This window comes from Lepisosteus platostomus, chromosome 7 (assembly GCF_059453375.1).
Source record: "Lepisosteus platostomus isolate fLepPlt1 chromosome 7, fLepPlt1.hap1, whole genome shotgun sequence".
NCBI classification, from domain to species: domain Eukaryota; kingdom Metazoa; phylum Chordata; class Actinopteri; order Semionotiformes; family Lepisosteidae; genus Lepisosteus; species Lepisosteus platostomus.
Genome location: NC_142617.1, coordinates 19,885,174 through 19,901,053, shown reverse-complemented (window position 1 = coordinate 19,901,053; position 15,880 = coordinate 19,885,174). Strand labels below are relative to the sequence as shown.

The window sequence follows — 15,880 nt, the reverse complement described above, 5'->3', positions numbered from 1 at the left end:
CCTTGAAACTTTCGGCAATGTCGATCTTGGCAATGTCTCCACTTATTGATGATAGTCTTCACAGTGCTCCATGGTACATCCAATCCCTCTGATATTCTTTTATACCCCTCTCCTGATCAGTACCTTTCAACAATAAGATCCCGTAGATGTTTTGTCAGCTCCTTGCAGACCATGGCTATCCCAGTAGGATGCAACCCGAAAGTTTCAAGAAAATCTTACGGGAACAGTTTATTACAAATTACATGGGTTACTGTGACAAAAAAGGTTACGAAACAAAACGAAACCATAAAAATTTCTAACAGTTACCTTACAATCCTTTGCCATCTGTGGAGAAGAAAACAAAACTTTAGTAAAATAATTGGCATTTATACTTGTCGACAACATTTTGCAATAAAGTCATCCTTAATTCAACAGAGATCCTAATGATGTCACTGGGAGGAAAGGCAAACAGATTGAAACAAACACTGATTTTCAAAGATGTTTATTGCTGTCCACATGGCAAAAAACTATTTGAATGAACAAAATCAGGTGTATAGGTGTCATCTCCCTAAAATATGAATTTGTACAGCATCCTGCTTTTAATTGAATTGAAGAGAACTGAGAAATTATTTACCACATAGTGCTTTAATGCCTAAACACAGGATTTTTATTTTTATATAGATATACGTCATTAAAAACACATTTCGAAGAATTTTATGATCTTTAAACTCACCTGAACTGATACTCTGGCGTCTTCAGGCCTCGACTAAACTATACACCAAAGTGCAGGGTTTGTAATTCAAACTGTCTAGATGGGTACTAGCATCCATTGTATATTGGCTATCACATTTCTTACTTTGTGGTTTCTACCGCTCGAACATGCACACAATGGATTGATGACGAACAACAGCTTGCAGTTTGAATAGGAACATAATTGTTTTCTTTAAGTATTTGACAGAGGCTTAAAAGAAATTTGAGTGTGAGATTTGTTTAGTGTATAAAGGAAACTTGGATTCTGATCCTCAGTTCTTTGCCATTCAGAAAGGCATTAAAAAAGCAGCAAAAAGCATTGAAAGTGCTGTTGCGCAAGATACCCTTGAGAAAGCAAGGATATAAAAATACTGTACCTAAATTACATTCATAGGTACTCTCATATTGATTGTAGAATCAAATTTAACACACCTATTATGTAGTAACATAACACTGTGGACATCTAATATGCAACACACATTCCACTGAATTGCTTTTTGTATCTCATGTACTGTACTTGATACTTTTATTTTGTGACAAGGTTGCCCCCATGAGAAAAAGTTCCTCTAAGAACATTAGAACATAAGTGTTTCAGGCTCATCACAGTACACACTTAGCCACCATTAATTTTACTCTTTTGTCACCTGATATACTCAATTATATGATTTTTTTTAAATCGAAACCAAGACAAAGCCACACCTTTTATATGACACAGTAAACTACTCTTTCACTTATACAGCTACTATATATCCACCAACACCACGGTTTTCGAATCATAATTCTATGGACAAGATCAGTTCCCTTCTGTGGGACCTCATAGACCAAGTCATAGCTGAGAGACAGACTTATAGGGGTGAATTTACTATTTTTTCTTTCCTTGTTATGTTTACACCATAAGGATCTCATTTGTGGTATAAAAAAAGATATCCAATTGAAATCGAGATTGAGATTTTGAGATTGACCAATGTTTCCTTTAGTGATTTCTGCACTAACAGTCCAAGCTAGCAGGTGACTTTCATTTTGCATGGATAGAAAACACCACTGTACCTGGGCTGTTATCAAATGATTCCTGTCTAAAGTGCACCTTTGGGGACATCATAAAAAAGAGCTTTAATAAAAATTTTAAGTGGCCACTTTCAGATGTTTAGGTCTGTACCAGAAACCACAGAAGACATGAGCCACAGTACAGGATGATCCTACAGCTTGAAAATGACAGCTGTACTCCAGACCTCTCTCATCACCAAGACCTTGAGCTTTACCACAGCTCACAATCCTAAGCCTTAATAGATACTGTACATGTACGGCTCTTTGAAAGTCCACCAGCAGGGGGAAGAATATTAAAGCTGGAGCTTTGAGGTACAGAATTCTGACATCACTCAGTAGCTTCTCTTAAATTAGTAAACTGGCTCATTTTAATTATCTTTTGCCATTTTTCTTTTAGAAAATGTTTCTCGACAGTTATTTACCAGCACAATTAGGAATCAGCGCTTGTCTTTACAGTATGTCTGCATTCAGAGCAATGACTCCTATGCTCACACGTGGAGAAATGAGGAAGTGCCAACCTGCCACACTGACTCCCCCATCCATTGAGTCATTCAACTTTTTGACATTGTGTTCGTCGTGGTAACCTGCAGGAAGGTCAGTGTTGATTGAAGGAGCATTGCACCCCTCATTTCTGCCTCAACAAGTCTGCAGGACAGCTGAGACAGTCGCAGGGGTCACTGCGACCTAAATAATGCTGATACTGCCCCCATTGCCGTGTGAGTTGTGCAAATTGGAAAACCTGCAGAGCTTTTTTTCCCCCAACTATAATATCTTATATTGCCAATATTCAAGTTCAAGCTAAAATTCTTTAGCAACAATAAAATATTATGAATGCAAAGGGCAACTTTGCACAAGATAGATTTGTAATCCAAAATGTTCTAGTTAATTACCTTTTAAGATCAAAGAATTTACTTTAATTCTGTGCTTTTCACAGTCCATGTGTTTTAGAAACACATTTTTGGGTAATATGTTAATCTTTATAATAACCCTTTGAGTGAAAAAAGACACAGAAAATAAATATTATGGGCTGAGTCACTGGTCCCTATTTTATAGGTACCATTACATTTTTTAGCCAATAGAAAGGGCTGCGTAATTCAATGAGAAGGCCTTAAGGTCAATAAAACCTGCTGCAATATACTGTACAGTGAATGTTGCTCTCTCTGGCAATGCTTCTAAGCATTACAATAGTTATGTGAGAAGGTAGACAAATGTCATCTAATATCTTAAATATTACTAAGCTTTTCCTGTATCATTGGCTCAAAGAGTCGGTCTAAAAAATCATCCTCGCTTTCTCTCCATGCTCATTATGCACAAAATGTAATGTCACAAAAATGTACACTACCCCGTTTGCATAATTACATTTGCTTGACATTCTATTTGGATTTTTCCACCTGCAGAGACTTAGAAAATAAGCCTGACTCTTTTTTGTTTGCACACGAAACATTATCCAGCCCCAATACTGTTAATTCTACACTAAAAAGCAAAATGTCTTAATTCCAGCGGGGCAGGTCATGACAACATGAATCAAAAGTATTCATTGTCTTTGGAATAAACAAAACACCCATATTTTAAAAGCACACAGTCCTTTCAAGCAATCTCCTTCTTTAGCGGAAGAAATATCTATGTTTATAATGAATTTCAAGAAGCAGAGAAATATAACTAGAAATGCACTTTGACACGCAAACGGTAAAAAAGTACTTTGCCAGCACTCAAGACAATGATTTTGCTGCCCACAGTTTAACTCAAGAGTAAGAAACCTTTTTTGGAATTAAATGGTATGATGCTGGGAGTAATGGTGTTTTGACACATTTGGCTTAGCAACACTGGTTAAAAGAGCAGTGCTCTGTTAAAGTGCTTAGTTGGTTTAGTTTTCTTAAAGAAAAGGTTTAGTGAACCAGATTATCCATGTTCCAAGATTATCCATGTTCAGAGTCCCGCAGTATCCGATGCTGCCAGGCTTCCTAATTCTCTTTGTTTTTCCGATGTAAGGTGAAAATTGCTTAGTCACTGTCGGCTTCTTTTTCAGCTAAAAGTGGTTTGGTTTCACTGCCATCTTCAACACCCATGTACACCACAAAGCTGAGGGAAGAGAAAAGAACAGCGAGTCAGTGGTTAAGGCTCAATTCAATAACACAGTATACTGAAGAACTGCATGAAGAGTCAGCACTTTTCAGCATTGACTTACACAGGCTAAGAATAGCTGTAAAACTAACTGGATGATATGTTCAGGTTTTGTGTGCCATGTGGTTTGTTTCTGAGGGAGTGTATTTTTAAAAAGAAAGAAGATTCCACTTGTTTGGAACCTTTCTACTATAAATACTCACAGGACTACTTAAATATGAGTACAGTGCTGGCTTTTAAAAAATTTGGTAGCTTAAAGACTCTACCAGAATCGCTACCTACTCCTGTTTTAAGGAAAGATTTCCCAACTCTGGACCTGGGGACCCACACCTGCTTGTTTGTGTTCCAGTTGACCTTAGTGTAATAACTGAGCCCTTAACTGACCTAATAATAGGGATATTTGAAATCTTTAATTTCCTAAACATGTGGGAGATCTGCTTTCTAATGATTGCATTTCATAACTAACTTGAGATATCCAGCTTTTGAGTAGCAAAATCATCAGAAAGGCTCCAATCAAGTAAAACTGTTAGCTCAGTTAAGGATCAAGTTAAAGAGCTTGACAGGTACGAACACAAGTAGGTGTGTGTCCCCAGACTAGGCAGGAGAACCCCTATTGTACAGTAATTTGACCTTTCTAGATACGTGTAGGTTAAAGTGCCTGCATGTACCTTGTTACACTATATAAAGCTTAGCTGAACAGCCTTTGACACCCAACACTGGAGTGGAATGTCACATGACCCATAAAATCACTGAAATTTTAATGATCTGTTCAAACAAATAAACAGTCAGCTGCTTCAGATCTTATCCAGGAGTTCCTGAAGGTTTGCTGGAGTGGTAACACTGAAATGCACTGTATTTATAATAGAGCACCTCTTGACAACTGTCCAAAATTAAAGAAATTTCCTGGTATTTCATGTTCCTTTGAATTGAATTTTCAATGACACTCTGCTGCTCTTTGCTCTGCATTCCTGCTCTCTGAAGACTATTGTTCAAGGGATAAAGAAAACAGCATTCATGGACAATAGGGTCAGTTAAGGTAATCTTGGAAAGGAAAAATCGAAATACTGCAAATTCATAGTGCAGTGGGGGTTTTGAGTTACAGTGTCCTAAATAACAGCACTTTCTTTATGTGCAGTGACTGTAAAGGTGCTTTTCATAAAGAATTAGGAAACAACACTCTTAAAGGAAGACCGTGCCTTTTAAAGACTATCGGATCTAAATATTTTCAACATACTTTTGTTTTCTAGTTTTTGACAGAAAAAGAAAGCATAAGCTGTTAATTATGACTTAACCTACCAAGTCAATAATTATACTCTTTTATGTAATAATTTAAGTCAGCAGAGCACAATTCCATTTACAGTGATAACCTTGCCAAGAGGCCATCACTGTTGTTGCACAGAAGACAGAGCAGTGAAATAAAATTGTGAACAATAAAATGGCAATAATATAACAATACAGCGCAGGGTTAACTAATGCAAGCGTCAGGCAGAAAAGACAATCATTAAGCTGAAAGCACACTCCGATACAAAGGTGGACAGTTTCAGCTGAATGTCAGATGATTTCGGTCATGGAAGCAGTAAACTGGAATGCATGTGCAAAAAGACCATAATGTACCTTCTTCAACCATGGGTTCAGTTAACTCATTTTCACACAGTTAAAATATGCCCTATAAAAAAATCGAACCCTAAAGAGATGACAACCCATCCATTACGACAAGGACGCTTGCCCTGGTAAGGGCACAGCTACAGACGCACACAGCAAAATGCAGTGGTGACACACTGCATGGGACACCAGGCTATCACAGGGTGCACACACGCAAAACCACAACAAGCATGAGGGAGCCTGGGACCCCAACATCGTACCACATATTCAGAGAAGCAGCTGAGGCATCTCTGTGAAAGCAGTCTTGCTCCTTAAAACCAATCCACTCATCTTTAGGAAACCACAAACGATTAACACCTAATCCTCCTTAAGTCAGTCAGCATCTACAGTATATGTACAGTAGATGTATCTGGATGTAGATCTTGATCCAGCCAGATCTCAGAAGGTAAACAAGGCTGGGCCTCACCAATACTGGGAAGGGAGGCCACTACAAATAAGTAGTATGAATATGTATATTAAGAAGTACATTAATAGGTGTGATCATTAATCTATAAAATTGGAATTTAAGAGTAGGAGTATTAACTTTGGTTTGGTTAAGTCACACTTCTTACTCAGTCTACTTTTCCACTCCAGTTCAACTTGAGAACTAAATTATTCTCTTCTCTTCCTGAAGAATTTTGAGTGGGTTCTCAATTTTAGTGATAAATACCGTAGATACCCTTCTATACATTTAAGTCAGCACTTTGAAACCCTTCTGGATGGAATGTGCAATTGTAACACACCATGTTGACACAGAGTACCCAAAGTCATCTTACTGAAATTTTCCAACCACTTGATCGAGCACAGGAGTCTAGTCCATCACAGGGAACACACACACACCAGGGGCCAGTTTTTCGCAGAAGCCATTTAATGTATCTATATGTCTTGTGGGAGGACACCAGAGCACCTGGAGGAAACCTACGTTAACACAGGAAGAACATACAAACTCCATGTAGACAGTACACTAGGAATTGAACCCAAGGCCCCAGTGCTGCGAGGCAGCAATGCTAACCACTGCGCCACCATTCCACCTCTGACTCCAACCACGTTCAGGAAAAGTCAAGACTTTACCCCATCAGAATCATCGGGATCACGCATAGACCTCCCGCCACAAGGAAGCTGAAGCCGGAGAACCAGGCCACTGTTGCAGCATAGATGCTGTTAAATACAGCAAACGTCGCACTGGCACTTAAGCTCTCCAAGAAGGCCACACAGGCGAAGAGTGCCCCTGCAAAGAGAGCAGATTCAGCAGGCTTTCATCATTCTCGCGGAGGAATGACTGAATGCCAATTCAGGGACAACGCTAGCTTCAGAAAACAACAAGCAGACAATGAGAACATTAACTGCTGCTTATTTTAACGTGTATCTGCCGAGAGATCAAGCGTTTTAAAGTGCTCGACATAAAAGGCTTAATTCGGCTTTTCTTTCATTCTCAATGTACAAAATGGTATCTTTTTTTTGTGGTTCACGGGAGCTCTGATACTTGTTTAAAATAGAAATGATTTCTGTAATTAAGTGTCCGTCGATAGTGCCCTAGGGTGAATGTTGGATTTCTGCATATTCATTGCATGAGGAAAGTTTCAGTTTTCTGATCTAAATCTATGAAAAGCAAAGCATTACGGATGTTTTTGTTGGATTTTTATTACAAACTGTCAGGCCTCCTGAATGGCTCTGGCAGTATGGGTACTCGTTCTCCAAAGCACAGCCTGGGCTCTGTCCCCGATGTTGCAAGTTTGGACCTGGGTTGGAGCAGCACTCACAAATACATAACATGCTGCAACACAGACTCCCAGGCAGTGGCACAGAACAGTATCTCCACTGACCTTGGTCCACCCAGTACTGGCAGAATTTAATCCATTCTGCATGGCCTAGGCCAGCGAGAGGGAATGCCTGGATTGGTCTTTCCAGAAGGCTTTTCTGGAAAAGCCACTTACCTTGTTCGGATTTCGAAACGATCTTGGACATCATGGCCCTCAACACAGGAGCAGGCATAAAGGCAAAAAGCATAGGCAACCTAACTAAGAAAACAGAAACAAGATGGTCAGGGTGTTGTGTGATGTCATTCACAGAGAACAGTGATGTAACACTGCTCTGTGCTTCACTGCCGTCTGACCCAATACTGAAGAACTGCTCACCTCTTCATTCTGTCATTGTGAATGAGAGACTCTAGATCCCTAAAACATCTGAATACAAGCCATGAAAAAATAAAGATCTCTTGCAAAGTATGGAGAATTTAAATTAATATACTGTACCTGTATATATTACAGAGGCTACAGAAAACAGACAAGTCTGTTTCAAAGACTATTCTTTGGATATCAAGATTGTAATGTATACAGGTACAGTAGAAATCACAGATGCTTAGCGGAACATATTCATTTAAAATACATGAATACAGTATATTCTAGTTCCTCGTGTTTATACTTGCCTTCCTGAAAGAACCCAAAGCACCTCATATACAGGCCAGGGCCAAGGGGGGTGATGTAAATAATTCATTCTACACCAGTAGCCACACTACACTAAATATCAGGAGGAGGAGTAAAATATTAAGGGGGACATTCAAGCAAGTTAGACTCAGCAATCCACAATACCCCTTACAGCAGAAACCCGATTTTCCTTCAAGATCTCCCAGTACTGACCAGGACCAGCACTGCTTAACTCCTCAGATCTGATGAATTCAGGCCAGAAGGTAGTAACACTGCTGTCAAATTATCTAATATCAGTTTAGAAACTGTTGTATTTGAAGACTGGACGAGTGGTGCCAATTATATTTATACCATTACAATCTTATTCTTAGAATACCTTAATATGGTCCATATGGAATTAAGTTCAGTGTTGTTTTTAAAAAGGCAAAGTACTAATGTTTTAATAAAAAATCTACAATAAATCTAAAACATACAGGATGCTAATATTAGAAGGTCACTGTATTATTTGACATGGGAGAATATTACCATAGTACTAAATAGTATTTCATGAATAAATCTAACATGACCAACACTCCTATAAAGAATGTGTTTTTTTTTTATAACACTAAATTGTGATTTGGGGAAACTCAAACAATTTAGAAAAGGCTTTGGTACTTCAACAGTTGGCTTATATATTCTCAGACTGCTACAATACAACAGTCAACTGAAGAACTCTTGCCATCTCCCCGAGAGGGGAATGCGCTACATGCTCTGAGTTACACTCACTTACAGTGCCTTGCGAAAGTATTCGGCCCCCTTGAACTTTTCAACCTTTTGCCACATTTCAGGCTTCAAACATAAAGATATAAATTTTTTATTTTATGTGAAGAATCACCAACAAGTGGGACACAATTGTGAAGTGGAACGAAATCTATTGGATTTTTGAAACTTTTTTAACTAATAAAAAAATGAAAAGTGGGGCGTGCAAAATTATTCGGCCCCTTTACTTTCAGTGCAGCAAACTCACTCCAGAAGTTCAGCGAGGATCTCTGAATGATCCAATGTTGTCCTAAATGACTGATGGTGATAAATAGAATCCACCTGTGTGTAATCAAGTCTCTGTATAAATGCACCTGCTCTGTGATAGTCTCAAGGTTCTGTTGAAAGCGCAGAGAGCATCATGAAGACCAAGGAACACACCAGGCAGGTCCGTAATACTGTTGTGGAGAAGTTTAAAGCCGGATTTGGATACAAAAAGATTTCCCAAGCTTCAAACATCCCAAGGAGCACTGTGCAAGCGATCATCTTGAAATGGAAGGAGTATCAGACCACTGCAAATCTACCAAGACCTGGCCGTCCCTCTAAACTTTCAGCTCAGACAAGGAGAAGACTGATCAGAGATGCAGCCAAGAGGCCCATGATCACTCTGGATGAACTGCAGAGAACTACAGCTGAGGTGGGAGAGTCTGTCCATAGGACGACAATCAGTCTTACACTGCACAAATCTGGCCTTTATGGAAGAGTGGCAAGAAGAAAGCCATTTCTCAAAGATATCCATAAAAAGTCTCGTCTAAAGTTTGCCACAAGCCACCTGGGAGACACCCCAAACATGTGGAAGAAGGTGCTCTGGTCAGATGAAACCAAAATCGAACTTTTTGGCCACAATGCAAAACGATATGTTTGGCGTAAAAGCAACACAGCTCATCACCCTCAACACACCATCCCCACTTTCAAACATGGTGGTGGCAGCATCATGGTTTGGGCCTGCTTTTCTTCAGCAGGGACAGGGAAGATGGTTAAAATTGAGGGGAAGATGGATGCAGCCAAATACAGGACCATTCTGGATGAAAACCTGTTGGAGTCTGCAAAAGACCTGAAACTGGGACGGAGATTTATCTTCCAACAAGACAATGATCCCAAACATACAGCAAAATCTACAAAGGAATGGTTCACAAATAAACGTATCCAGGTGTTTGAATGGCCAAGTCAAAGTCCAGACCTGAATCCAATCGAGAATCTGTGGAAAGAGCTGAAAACTGCTGTTCACAAACGCTCTCCATCCAACCTCACTGAGCTCGAGCTGTTTTGCAAGGAAGAATGGGCAAGAATTTCAGTCTCTCGATGTGCAAAACTGATAGAGACATACCCCAAGCGACTTGCAGCTGTAATCGCAGCAAAAGGTGGCTCTACAAAGTATTAACGCAAGGGGGCCGAAAAATTTTGCACGCCCCACTTTTCATTTTTTTATTAGTTAAAAAAGTTTCAAAAATCCAATAGATTTCGTTCCACTTCACAATTGTGTCCCACTTGTTGGTGATTCTTCACATAAAATAAAAAATTTATATCTTTATGTTTGAAGCCTGAAATGTGGCAAAAGGTTGAAAAGTTCAAGGGGGCCGAATACTTTCGCAAGGCACTGTATAAAGACACTGCATAAGTGAGACCTCTGATGGATTATTTTCTAATACCAGACATGAGCTTTAGAATTATCTCTCCTTATCAGTAGAAAACAGAGGGCTTTAAAGGGGAAATGTAGTCCCAATTTCTCAGACAAGTTAATAAATCTTGTTAACAAATTCATTGACAGTATAGAAAAATGTTACAAATTTTGAATTAAGCACAAAAATTGTGAACTTTGTAAAAGTACTGTAAGTCGCCATGTAATCGCTAACCCCTGATCTCACCACAGGTGAGAGCAAGAGATCCCGCAAATTGTGACGTGATGCAGCCCTTCCTGCTTGCTAGTCACTATAAAAACTTATGTAATACGATGTACAAGCAAATTAAGTACAAGTTGTGCAGCAGATTTCCCCGCAGAAAGTTTTTAATGGGATCTGCATGCAGAGTTACCAAGTAAGTTCCATTTATCAGCAAAACTCTCTCAAAGTTGAGAGCAATATTTCTGTTTGATTAAAAGAAATGTATTCAGAAATCTTGTTTACAATGTAATATGGCCACTTCACATCACCGGACATTTTGTGGCCTCGTTCTGAATTGCAGAATATGGTGCTGTGCATACCTGGAAATTCTGTCTATTTCGTGATGTAAATTGGACATATTACAGGTTACTGTGTATATTTTACTTTTATTGTGGTTTGAAATCAATGCTGATTCTTTTAAACCCCAAAATATAAAAATAGCATAAAAATTAATCTTTATGCAAACAAAATCAAGTTAAGGGCTCCACAGGAAAACATAAGTCATTGTGGCAAACTTAATCCCAGAAAATGAGCTAAATGTTTTCTTCTTGTTCTATTGTTTTGATACTTGTAGAAGCTCTTGCATAACTTCATTCCCATGGTATAATTTTACTGCTCCGTTTCCAGCACAAGATGAACTAATAAAAAGTGTGAGTAATTGTGCCTTGTGCGGCTGTGCTCCAACGCCCTGGAACACAATTCCAGATGAAACCCAGAACTGTCACTTTGGGTGCTTTTAAGCTTAGCTAAAAAAAATACTTTTTCAGAGAGATGTTTTGTGATTGTTGTGTTCTCTGTATCTACTTAGTTTTCTTGGCTTTGTATTTTTTCTGTATTTTGGATAAAGTGCTTTTTGTCAATATTGAGCCAATTATTTTTAAAGATGATATATAAAATAATTTTTATTATATGGTCTTTGAAAACCTTTTAAGTAAAACAATGTTGGTGGATTTAGACATCGAAGCTTTTACCATTTTCCAGAAAAAAATTAAATTGGTTATTTGGCAGAGCCAAATAAGCCTTTTAATCCCCCTGTCAAATTATTACATAAATTGGGACAAGGAAAAAGGCTGCTGGTAACAGGTTGCTAGTACACCATTAATTGGACATAGTTTATAATATTATATCCAGGTCAAAGGCAGTTTGACATATTGTTAAAAATGAAGGCACTTACCAAGAAACATGAGCAGTGTGCTCTTGGCAAACGCTGTCATGATCATGCCAGCCATGAACGACAGCAACCCAATAAACACTATGGCAGCCTCTGAAAAACAGTAGGAAAGGCAGTACACGCCGGCAAAACTGGTCAGGAACACGGTGGTGGAGAGGGCTGAGCCATACCCAATCAGCACTTCGTTCCAGCACAAGGGCACGTTCAGCTCGTAAAGGATGAAAATGGACATGCCACCCAGGTTGGCAAAAATAAAGAACGTGAAACTTAAAATCATTAGGACGAGCAGAATCGACCTCTTCCTACTCGAGGACGCAAAGAGGAGGTAGATTCCATAAACCACCTTCTTGAGAGGCTTGTGGGTGGGCCCGTTCTGGATGTTGGAATAAGGATTTTTAACTGTCTCTTCCAGGATAAAGATGATGTATAGTATATTGATACAGTGAAACACGGAAGAGGCAAAGAATGGCCAGTTAAAACCAGTTGACCTTAAGAAATAGCCAGTCGAAACGGAAGCCACCCCCGACAGCAAACCGAGAACCATGTCCATGCTGGACATTCGCAGCATCTTCTTCTTGCTGTCATCACAGATATCGGCCACATACGAGAAGCAGCCACCCAGGAAAGTCCCAAAGCCCCCAAACAGAGAGCTCACGAAGTTGGACACGATCAGCAGGTAGAGGCTCAGGCTGAAGTAGGACACACAGAGATAGGTGACTGAAGCGATCAGAGACCCAATCACAGGGAGGAGGATGCTGATCTTGCGTCCTCGATAATCACTGTAAGACACCAGCACTAGGGTGACCAGGAGGCTGGGAATGATGGAGAACAGCTCATTGTAGAGCGAGAACAAAGAGGCTGCTTTTTGGACATCCTGCAAAAATAAAGAAAAATGAAAATTACAAATAAGAGCTTTGGGAAGATTGTTTTGTACCCTAAAACTGCAAATAATATGATGTTTTTCTTATAATTAAAGGATTGCAAAATTAGAAGAGAGGCTGCCGACTCAGTTTTTGTTCACCAATTCAGATTTTCAACACTTGTTTTACATGGCCCAAACATTAATGATACTGAAGCTGATTGTACTCATTGGACTTAATGTACTTTAATATAACAAGATTTCAAAAATTAATATAACAAGATAAAATTAGTTGAATCTTAATTTTGGGTATTTAAATTAATTGGACTATTAATTAACTCATGAATAGACGCATTTGTCATATCCCCGGTACATAATTCTTTATACTTAAAAATGTGTATTAGAAAAGCTCAGAGCAAGTCTGTTTGGAGAACATGTCCATGTAATTTTTTTTAAATAATGCCAATTAAGTTTATTTAAAGAATATCAATCTGATAACTGGAATTTTCGTTTATGGGAGTTGTCATTTCACAGCTGGTGGCTTGTTCAGTAGATCTGTTCGCATTTATAAACTGCTGTACAAAGATCTTAAGCACTTTGTTTATTTTTGTCCTGCCAGTGCTTTCCCTTCTTTACAAAGGGAAACAATTCTTGATCATTGATTTGCGACATTTTAATTTGTACAAGTATTTATGTTATTTGTATATAACCTGGGGTACATTAGCATTTAGCTTCATGGATTGTAGAGAGGTACATTGTGCTAATGAGGGAACACACCTCAGTCAATTAGATTTGACTGGCAAATGTGGTGAGGTAATACAATACTTGATGAACCCTGTTAGTATCTAAAACTTGAGGAAAATGCTTTTTATATACTGTATAGTCTTTGCATCCCAACTTTCAAGAACCAATGGGGTATTTTTTTTAACAAAATATGTCCCTGAAAGGAGATAAAAGCAAAAGACAGTTCATGTTGTTTGTCACAGTAGAACAAAAATGCCTTTCTCAACAGCTTGTTAAAAAAGAGAATAAAAAAGCAGAAGTGAAATCCCCCGTCAATTATATGGAAGTGCTGTTAAGTCAGTGTTATTGTCCTTGTGGGGGAAAAAAGACTGGTAAAATGCCAAACTCAATACCACAGAGACTAGGTGTGTCAAACATTCGACCGGGCACTTCTGGCGTCTCACAATTGTCAATATGTGTAACGACTGGACATTTGGAAGATATTTAGCCTTTCTTACAGTCCCACACAGAAATAAATTAAATTTTATATTATTTTAAATTAAAAATAAATCAACAGCAAAGAGAGACGTTGAGTTTGTGAAAAGTTAGGTGAAACAAAGTGGGGGAAATTATACAAACGGGGTGAAACCATTGGCAAACTGCGAAAACACCTCGCTCGTTTACTATAAAAGTGTCTGTAGTGAAGTCTCTCACCTCATGATGGTTAGTGACGTTGGTGCTGTTCGGATTGCAAGCGGACGTGTTGTCGTTGCCAGTTGGATATGAGGTGTTCGTCACCTGCTGCCACAGTCGGCGGTACACATACTGTTGCAGGAGTGGAAATGCCAAAAAATTGGCAAACGCATAAAAGCCGACAACGGGCTCCACCAGAAACAGACCCTGCATTCCTCTGTCTGGACAAAACCACCGTCTGCAACCAGAAATGGGCATCAAAAACTACACAGACACACTAGTGCTTCAAGATTATTATATGTATTATATATAAACCGCTGTAGGCTTACTGTTTACAGGTTATTTTGAATAACAAAGCGCTGTTTCTGCATACATTACAGTTGTTATGTCGCTAGACGAATCGTTAAGGGTTTCAAAGTCGCACTTTGAAAATACAAAACACAGATAAACGTGTTCGATTACAGAAAATATTTCTACCACTAATACTTTCACACTCCTTTGAGACGATGAATCATTAAAAAATGCGCAACTTTCCGCACAGGTTTTCATATGAAACACTGCATCACCAGCTTGCGGTTAAGCAAACAAACTCTATTAGATATTTTAGCATATACAAGACTTCATTGCAATGGTAATAAATGAACAAATTTTAAAAACTGTGAACTACATGTGGAGCTACATTAACTACCTGAAAGTAACATTCTCGACCGTAAAATAATCACAACTTTGAACGGAAGTGAAAAATTCCGAATTGAAGATTACTATAGTGAAAATTTATTTCACCACAGGCAATAAACACAGTAAGTAGATCATCAGAAAAATAAAACCTAGAAATCATGCAATAAATTCGTAGTTGTATAGCTTACCTTTTTCAGGTATTCGTTTAAACACACGACAATGACACGAAGCAATTAGTACAATGCACAAACTTACCTAAAGATTCATCTATGTTAGTATTGCTGGTTTTCTGTGACAGCACGTAGATAACGATCTCTTGTATGAAAGAACGAATCTATACTTGGAAAGCATTTGTTTGCTTTTATATTAGGCAAGACACTGGTACGGAATTATAAAACATCTCTTTCCTGGGGGTTTCGTCCTCCTTGATTTGCAATAGGACTACTCTAGCCTCGCTGAACACGTGCCTCATTTGCAATTGGGCTCGCTTCCTTGTCAATCATAAGGTATCCGTTGTGCAGTTTGAGCCGCACGGAGAGAAAGCTAACCTTGTCATTTTGGTACTGAACTCCGAAGATACTTCATTGCGTTCATCCGACTGTTAGAAGTCGTTATGCATATTCAATGTACACCTGTTTGAGAATGGACGGAAGTATATTTTGAAACTGGTCGCATTTTGTGTGCTTTCGTGGCAGATTAAGTTTTTTATGCTGTTAATTTGAAAACGCGTAAAATCAAGATTTTTCCATGTTTTGCAAATTACAGCAAGTCAACTGAAATTGCTGAAGCTTCGATAACTCATTAAAACTACAAATAGTATTAATATAAGTAACCGCGGCTTTTTTGTATATAAAATACTCTATGTATTTTTCCTAAATTGTATAAAAAATATCGGTTTTGGCTTCACGTCATCGCGAATTAAGATTTTAATTGTATCCTTTAAATATTTTGATTTAAACACTTTTAATCCACATTCTGATTTAAAATACATTTGTAAATTTAAATACATATCTGACAGCAGTAGCCCAGAATCTGCCTATTTGTGTGATCAATATGCAGTGGAAAGAGTGCATTCAGAAGATGGTTGCACACTTTTATATTCACACTGTGTTACAGTGTT

At 38.5% G+C, this 15,880-nt stretch overlaps 1 protein-coding gene across 1 annotated transcript; it reads right to left on the bottom strand.

The window, feature by feature from the left end:
• Nucleotides 1–465: 465 nt before the first annotated feature.
• On the bottom strand, nt 466–15,212 carry LOC148658444 (lysosomal proton-coupled steroid conjugate and bile acid symporter SLC46A3-like). Its single transcript, XM_088639633.1, has 6 exons — nt 15,016–15,212; nt 14,104–14,320; nt 11,811–12,681; nt 7,470–7,553; nt 6,607–6,763; nt 466–3,852 (listed from the first exon to the last, which is right to left on the bottom strand). Exons 2-6 carry the CDS (start codon nt 14,293–14,295, stop codon nt 3,774–3,776), a joined length of 1,383 nt encoding a protein of 460 aa, XP_088495759.1. The 5' UTR covers nt 14,296–14,320; nt 15,016–15,212; the 3' UTR covers nt 466–3,773.
• Nucleotides 15,213–15,880: the final 668 nt, after the last annotated feature.

Excerpts from the sequence above, each read along its gene's own strand:
- LOC148658444 (XM_088639633.1), bottom strand. The coding sequence starts at position 14,295 with ATGCAGGGTCTGTTTCTGGTGGAGCCCGTTGTCGGCTTTTATGCGTTT. Across the intron at positions 12,682-14,103 it reads ACGTCACTAACCATCATGAG|GATGTCCAAAAAGCAGCCTC; the intron begins GTGAGAGACTTC and ends TTATTTTTGCAG. Across the intron at positions 3,853-6,606 it reads ATCCCGATGATTCTGATGGG|CTTTGTGGTGTACATGGGTG; the intron begins GTAAAGTCTTGA and ends CTCTTCCCTCAG.